The sequence below is a fragment of the Nicotiana tabacum genome, chromosome 13, assembly GCF_000715075.1.
Source record: "Nicotiana tabacum cultivar K326 chromosome 13, ASM71507v2, whole genome shotgun sequence".
NCBI lineage: Eukaryota > Viridiplantae > Streptophyta > Magnoliopsida > Solanales > Solanaceae > Nicotiana > Nicotiana tabacum.
The window spans coordinates 81376597-81385498 of NC_134092.1; the positions used below are offsets into that span (position 1 = coordinate 81376597).

At 39.2% G+C, this 8902-nt stretch overlaps 1 protein-coding gene across 1 annotated transcript; it reads left to right on the plus strand.

Annotated features, from left to right (window-relative positions):
- Positions 1–2760: 2760 nt before the first annotated feature.
- On the plus strand, positions 2761–4159 carry LOC107788991 (protein SRC2 homolog). Its single transcript, XM_016610744.2, has one exon. The coding sequence runs from the start codon at positions 3101–3103 to the stop codon at positions 3899–3901; it is 801 nt and encodes a 266-aa protein (XP_016466230.1). The 5' UTR covers positions 2761–3100; the 3' UTR covers positions 3902–4159.
- Positions 4160–8902: the final 4743 nt, after the last annotated feature.

The following is an 8902-nucleotide window of genomic DNA, read 5'->3' on the forward strand; positions in this document are numbered from 1 at the left end:
CTGTTTCGATGAAATTTAATACTAAAAATTTGGTAAGGTTTGCTACTTAAAACTTTAGTTTCATATGTTTACTTGCATTAAACATGAATTTCACGTTGATATTTTCTTATTCTGACTTAAAAGGTTGATCTCCGAAAGCTTGCTCTCGCTGTTGTTTGTTTTAATCTTTTCTATAATGCACATGTGAGGCCCATTACCATTCTTTTGTGCTGATTAGTGTAGTTAAATAGCTTTTTTTTTTTGCTCTAAAGGAAAAGCAAAGCAGCTTTAACTTTGAGAAGGATACTGAAATACTATTGATTTATCTTTGTGAATTTTACTTGTTAATTGCTCTATATTTCTCTACACATCCTAAAGCTGCTACATTTTTGTTTCTTTATGTTTTTAAGCTAGGGATAATGTTGTGTTCTTACAACGCTTGATACGGTTTAGGCACTTTAGGCGCAATTAATAATAAATCATCGTGACCATGGGTACGGTTCCTGTGTCATGGTCACGATCCATAAATCCAAATTCAGGTGTGCATTTCATGTGACCCGAACGTAACTTCTCATAGTAATAAAAATAAACATGTCGTAAACCGCGGGTGCATTTCATGTGGTGCAGTTTGTAATGTGTACCAAAACGACAAGTTTATGACATCGTGACTTGTTCCAGAAATAATTTCATAAATATTAAATGCGGTTCATAAGTAAAAAATGCACAATAGGTTTCAAACATGCAATAAATCAGATAATTAGGCCAATTATTAATAGTTGAGTGACCGTGCTAAAACCACGGAACGCGGGAGTGCCTCACACCTTCTCCCGGGTTAACAAAATTCCTTACCCGGTCTTCTGGTTTCGTGGACTTTAAAACAGAGTCCAATTTCCTCGATTTGGGATTTAAAATAAACCGGTAACTTGGGACACCATAAATTATTCCAAGTGGCGACTCTGGATAAATAAATAATCTCATTTTGATTAATGTCACTTTAATTGAAAAAACTCTCTTATTCCCTATCTCTTCGGAAAAAAAGAGGTGTGACACACGTGTCATAACATATTTTACCCAATACAATGGATATCTCGAATAATCTCTCGTCTGATATGAATTTTCCACGGGAATGAAAACAAAAAATGGGGAAGATTTTCGGGTTGCACTAGGTGGAATGGAGGAGGAAGAAAGGGAAAGAAAGTGAAAATTGGAGCCTAATACATTACTTTAAATACAATTGATAATTATGTATATGATATATAATTAAATGAGAATCGGCCTTGCTAATAATGATAATTAGGTTCATAATATAACATAATTAGGTAAAGTAATCCGTCCTAAAAATATTATTTGTGCACTTTGCCTCGGACCGTAGTAGTTGGAATCAAAATCAGATTTTGTTTGTTTATTCAAACCATAAGTGAAATATTTAGCTAAAAATAAAATAACAAATCACACATAATTAAAAAGGTATTACATAGACGGATCATTGAAAATATTAAGGACAAAATAGACGTTACATAGAATAGGTAGATAAGAATGTCTTTTCTTCAAATTAAAAGGAGGAGTTTGAGTTTTAATAAAATAAAAAATGTAAATCATGATTTTTGCCTAAAATTGAATTAAGTGAAAGAATGTAAATAAGACATAGTAAAAATGATTCAGGGTGAGATATTTTTATGGGACCGATGGAAGACAGATTTTTTCGTCTCACTGAATTGGCCTTTGATCTATCTAAAAATTGGAACAACCACATCGAAAAAGTTCAGCAGTGGATTACGACATATCCGTAACATAGTTGGAATCAAATCAGATACTAACTACACCACCAAAGGTCAAGCTTTCCCTTGAAGAATTAGATCGACTTGCAATGACAGAGTGAAGAGCTAAAGAAAAAATATCGTTGCCTTTTCTTTTCCCACATCTCCATCTTATTTTTCTCCCAATTATTCTAGTTGCAAATGGAATTAGCTAGGGAGAAAAAAAATAGTATAATTTGCCAGTCAATTTTGCAAACAGAAGCAAACAAATGATCAGAAGTGACACAAATGAAAAGGTCCATAATGAAATCCGTGTTCCTACCGCGTATCTGAAACCAGTGGTTGAAATACTTTTAATTAAGCAATATCATCTGCTACTGCTTTACAGAAAGTTCCTTTCTAGAAGGTACAATATTATGTAAATACAGAATATCGACTGACAACGTTTGAAAATATAAAATAAATAGTGATCACAGTTTCAAATTCAAATTCATCTAAATTTTCCTTGACGGACACAAAATTCAGCCAACATCACTGTCAAAAACAACCGATCGAATATGCTTCAAAATAAACCTCCCTCTCCTAAGGATTGGATAAAGCCTATGTCAAATTGAACTCATTTTCCTCAGCCTAATCCATGCCTTCACCTTTAATTAATTTTTTGTTCAAATACGTTTCATGCCACCGACTAATGGCCCCTTTGTCCGTTTCTTCCCTTGGGGATCTAGACTTTTCTCCGTGAAGGTAATTACCGTGCCTGACCTTAGCCTAAAAGCGTTGAACATCAAGAAATATCCATTCTAGCTATTTCATCGTTATTATTGTTGTTATACTATTGTTATTTAAGCAGTCAAATAAAGTTGTAGTTGATCATAATTTTTAATTATTTCAAAGAAAAACAATTGTGATTTGTATTTCTTATTACATTTTTCTAAGTATATAAATTTTTTAAAAAAAACTAAAAATCAATATCAAAATGCACATAAAGAGGAAAAAGATTGGCATCTCGTACTTTAAAGGTTATTACAGTATTCTTTTTTCCCTTTTATATAATGTTATCGATCAGATACAGGATTCAGAAATGTCACTTTATACTAGCGATGACAATTGGAATAGTAATTTCATATATATAGAATAATGTCAAGCATTTAGACCAAAGGACACAAATGGAACTTCCTGACAAACAAATATCATTGGTTGCTGCTTTTCCTAAACGTCAATTATGTTAGATCGATTACGTGCTATAAATACTCAACTCCAAAATCATCGTTTGCCCACACTGCTAGTTAAATCCAACTATTTATTGTTTCTCAACATACATATAGTTCCTTCTAGATTACTCTGGTGTAGTTTCCCTTCTGAAAATGGGATCACGATACGAAGTTGAAGTAAAGATAACCTCAGCCAACGATTTGAAGAACGTCAACTGGCGTTACGGTCCCCTGAAGCCGTACGCAGTTGTCTGGGTTGACCCCAACGCTAAATGCTCTACTAAAGTCGACGAAGACGGCGATACATCTCCTTACTGGAACGAAAAACTCGTCGTCCCTTTGAATTCTCCGATCGACGATTCCACCTTGTACATCGACATCGTTCATGCGAACGCTGTCGAGGACACCAAGCCTCTCATCGGATCCGCTAAGCTTCCCCTTAGCAAAGTCGTCGATGATATTGGCATAGGTGGTGAGCTGGAGTGTACGCTCCAGCTCAAACGCCCTTCTGGTCGCCCTCAGGGAAAGGTACAAGTGGAGGTTAGCGTACGAGATCAGCCACGCTATCGTGCACCAGATGCGTATTATGCACCTCCGTACGGTGTCCCGCCCCCGTCGCAACCTTACGGTAGGGACTACGGGGCTCCGTACACTGCGCCTCCAACTGGTTATCCTTACAGCGCCACAACTCCTCCTTACGGGCAGCCGGCATACGGGGAGGGAAGCTACGGGCAGCTATCTGGTGGGTACGGTTACGAAGAGGAGAAAAAGAAGAGCAAGTTTGGGGGAATGGGGACAGGATTGGCTGTGGGTGCAGTAGCAGGGGTATTGGGTGGAGTGGCGTTGGCGGAGGGCGTCGACCTCTTGGAGGACAAAATCGCCGATGACGTGGCGGAGAAGGTGGAGGATGATCTCGCCGACGACGATGGGGACTACGGTGGAGATGACTTTTAGGAAATGTTCTTACAGTCTTTTGCCTAAGTTCCTTTTGGCTCCTTTACTTTTCAATTTGCTAATATTCCAAGAGTATTTTTGACTCTATGAGTAGTACATTCTGATAATGAGTGGGAAAAAAAAACAAAAAAGGAGAAGGGAATAAATAAAGATTTATTATGAAAGTAAAAGCATGGATGCTAATTATTTTGGAGTGTATACAATTTGTTGTGAATGTACAGTTATGTGTGTTAAAGTAAGTGCTCTATTTGCTTTTGACTTGGTTTTGGAAGTTTATCCTGGAAATAATTTACAAAATAATAATCCCGGCCATGTGATTATTAACTATTTCAATGAAATTAAGTAAATAGAAATATCAGTCATTGTGCTTCTATGATTTATTAAAATTTATTTATTTAGTAAAAAACAAAAGAAAAATGATATTTAAATTCACCCCGTTAATTCGACGCGTACATTAACCTTATATACAGTGTAATCTGAATTTTGTCAATTTTCTTGGGATAGAAGCAGTAGTTAATTATATGGAAGAATTAATTTGTATTTACTTAAAAAAGTTATTCGATAAACCAAAAGTTAACAATTTATTCAAACACATGATGTTTTGAAACAAAAGGTTATCTACCTAAACGTTTTTGGTCGTATACATATAGGATAAAATTGGTTCACATTAAATGCTCGAATGACAGAGTGACACGGGGAATCAGGGACAGACGGAAGATAAAGCGAGTGAAAATCAAGACCGAGGACAACAACTTCAGTTGGCATCGGGTAGACCTCGAAGGGAACTTTATCAACGAGAGCAAACAAATATTTGTCACCAGATGACATTCAGTGAAGAATATTTCTCAATATTAAATACGCATCCGTCACAGAGAATTTTGGCATTCATGACCTGCCGTTACATATTCATCAATGACCCCCATTATTGTCATTTAAGATGGGCTTGATCCTAGAACCTTATTCCCTAGGTATAACTATAAATAGTGACTTCAACAACCATTGTAACACACGAAAATTCTAACAAACTTATGCTACACATTATTCTAAGCTAAATAATACTTTATTTTCTGTGTAACGTTATCTTTATTACTGCCTTCGGAAGCCTTGTTCCCGGAACCAAGATATCTGCAATTCAATTTCGATTTCAACGCTAAGTCTTGTATTTTATTTAATTTATTTATCATTAGGATCAAATCGATTCGCTTGTCTATAAACTACTCTATAAATTCAACTATTCCATTTTACGACTAAACAGTTTGACGCCCATCGTGGGGCTTAGACAGTTGTGTAACTGAGTTGATCCCTACATCTATTACTAATTTGTTTGATTCTTTGTTTCTTAGAAAAATCGTAAAAGATGTCAGTTAACAATGTCAACATCTCACACAACGTTGAGGCACAAGAGAATCTGCCTCAACATGAGGATTCGATCAGCGACACCCTTAACGAGGAGGACGTAGCAACGCCGGTTCATGGCGGGCGATATCACCGACACCCGCAACATCTGATGATGCTGAAGACAAGCACGTTGCGGAAATGGTGAGGATCTTAGAGAACAACTAAAGGCCATCATGGGCCATCTCTCACGACAAGACCAGGCCATGACAGAACTAAGGCAAGCGTTGTCGGGCGCTTCCAACAATGTGAATGGAAGAGGCTCTGTTCCTCCTGGTGCTCCCGCAAATCAAACAGCGCAAAGGGTTGATAACAACACCTCGAGGGGTGAGGTCGGCTTTGACTAGATCGGGGGGATCGACAATGGATCTGGTAACAACAATAATAATAATCCCTTCAAAACCGAGCTCATGCGGTTTATGAGGGAAATAAATGCTCGAATGGACCAAATTCCGATAGCACCACCAGTGTTGAGGGGCCTGAACTCAAAGAAATACACCCAGTTGCCGTTCAAATTGAGCGCAACACTAGAATTAATTCCAAAGCGGTTCAAAATACCAGATTTACCGAAATATGATGGGACTTCGGACCCTCAGGAGCACATCACCACCTATATAATGATGGTGAAAGGAAACAACTTGGCTCAACATGAGACTGAGTCGGTCCTGCTGAAGAAGTTCGGAGAAACCCTCATGAAGGGGGCCCTGACATAGTACTCACTTTTACTCGAACATTCAATAGATTCCTTTGAGATGCTTGCAGACTCTTTCATCAAGGCCCATGCCGGGGCCAGGAAGGTCCAGGGCCGGAAGGCAGACATATTCAGAATTTCGCAAGGTCTCTTAACTTTTTATATTTTAAGATTAAACGTGTTTTGATTGACCCAGGAAGTTCAGCCAACATCATTCAATGGAGAGTGCTGGAGCAATCCAAGCTAACCAGAAGCATCATCCCGGCAATAAAGCTCCTCGTCAGGTTCAACTTAGCGAGTGTGACAACTCGATAGGAGATCATGCTGCCCACGAACGCCGAAGGGGTCATGAAGACTACCTTATTTGAAGTAGTAGACGACGATATGGGCTACCACATAATTCTTGGAAGACCATGGCTACACGAGATGAAGGTCGTACCATCAACATATCACCAACTTCTAAAATTCCCAACTCCAGAGGGAATAAAACAAATAAGAGGAGATCAACCGGTGGCAAGGGAGATGAAAGTGGTCTCAGTTTCTAACAGTAAAGGAAATGAACACGTAGCATAGCAATTACAGGAACCGACGCATGCTCTGATCCGAATGAAAATGACAAAGGGAGGAGCCTTCTAAATCCCACCAGGTACCAAGATATTTCCAGGTACAAGAAGAAGCGGACGCGACCAAGTCCACGACGGAAGAACTCGAACAAATGGCATTTTTTGAGAAGTTTCTAGAGAAGAAGTTTCATTTGGGGACAGGACTAAACCCTGAGCTCAGGTCAGGATTTATTGAATTTCTTAAAACTAACGTTGATTTCTTTGCATGCTCGCACGCGGATATGAAAGGTATCGCGCTAGAGGTGGTCGTGCACAAGATAAGCATGGACTCCAGCATCCCACCGGTAAGGCAAAAGAAGCGCCCAATTGCCTAGGTTAGAAACAGGTTTGTTAAAGAAGAGGTAACTCGATTTCTCGATATCGGTTCAATACGGGAAGTAAAGTATCCCGAATAGATAGCTAACGTAGTAGTAGCTCCGAAAAAGAACAATAAATTTCCCAAAAGACTCATTCCCACTGCCAAACATTAATCGAATGATTAATGTAACGGCCGGACACGAGTTGATGAGTTTCCTTGATGCCTATTCCAGGTACAACTAAATTAAGATAAATCCAGAGGATCAGGAAAAAATTTCATTCATAACAAACTTTGGCACATATTGCTACAATGTGATGCCCTTCGGGCTTAAAAATACCGGAGCCACTTATCAGAGGTTCGTGAACGAAATGTTCGAAAAGAAAATAGGGAAAATAATGAAAGTGTACATAGATGATATGCTGGTTAAGTCTTTGAATGCATGTGACCATTTGAAATACCACCAGGAACCCTTCGATATCTTATAAAAATACAACATGAAGCTTAAACCCGAAAACTGTGCGTTCAGAATCAGCTTCGATAAATATTTGGGTTTTCTGGTGTCACAAAGGGGGATCGAAGTCAATCCCGACAAGATTAAAGCCATCAAGGAAATTCCAGACCAGCTGGCAAATGTGAAAGAAGTCTAAAGACTAACCGGAAGACTAGCCGCTCTAAGCAGGTTCATTTCTCGGTCTTTGAAAAAATGTCATCACTTCTTCTCACTTCTGAATAAGAAGAACAACTTCGAGTGGAATCCAAAATGCCAGTAGGTTCTAAAAGACCTGAAACGATATTTATCAAGCCCTTCGTTACTATCAAAACAGAAGGAAGGGGAATTGTTGCTAATATACTTAGCGGTCTCGGAGGTAGTGTTAAGTGTCGTTCTAGTCCGGGAGGATGAAGGTACGTAATCTCCTATATATTATGTTAGTAACATTTTATCAGGAGAGGTAACTCATTTTCCGCACCTCGAAAAACTAGCCTTAGCTCTCGCAGTCGATGCTTGAAAGCTTAGGCCTTATTTTCAATGCCACCCTATAGCCGTGGTGACAACCTTTCCCCTACGGAATGTCCTTCAGAAACCTAAATTGTTAGGTAGGCTAGCCAAATGGGCAATTGAAATTAGTGAATCTGATATTGAATATAAGCCCAAGACTGCGATCAAATCACACGTTTTGGCCGACTTCGTGGACGATTTTAGTCCTGAGCTACTACCTTTGGCCACAAAAGAAGCGGTGATGGTGTTGGATTTGGACCTTGTTCACGGACGAAGCTTCCAATGTGAAAGGGTCCGTGCTTGGGGTGGTCTTAATCACGCCCTCGAGAGAAGTCCTGAGGGTGCCCATAAAAATTGTTCCCTTGACAAACAATGAAGCCGAGTATGAGACTTTTATTACAAGACTTGAACTGGCCCATAGACTAGACCCCCATCATTGAAATACAATGTGATTCCCAACTAGTGGTAAATCAAATATATAGAATCTTCGAGACCAAAGAGGAGCGCATGCATCAAAAAATGGTTAGGGCAGGATACTACTGGCCCATATGGAACAAGACGCTAAGGCATTCATTCAGAAATGCGATAAGTGTCAATGCCATGCACCATTAGTGCACCAACCGGAAGAACTGCTGCATTTTATACTATCCCCATGGCCATTCATGAAGTGGGGGATGGATATAGTCGGGTCGTTGCCACCGGCTCCCGGGAAGGTAAGATTTCTTTTAATTTCAACTAATTACTTCACTAAGTGCATTGGAGAAGGTCCTTACCAAAAAATCGGCGAGTGCGAAGTGGTCGATTTCCTATGGGAAAACATAATCTGCCGGTTCAGAATACCAAAAGCGATTGCCTGTGACAACGGGCCACAGTGCATAGGCTCAAAAATCACCCAAGCGCAAATGGGCAGGATGAATCAACCAATAAGATGACTATTCAAAACCTCAAAAAGAGGTTGGAAGAAGCCAAAGGTAAATGGCCCGAAGAGTTACCGGGA

What these genes read in the sequence shown, in the direction of transcription:
- LOC107788991 (XM_016610744.2), top strand. Translation starts at nt 3,101, where the DNA reads ATGGGATCACGATACGAAGTTGAAGTAAAGATAACCTCAGCCAACGAT.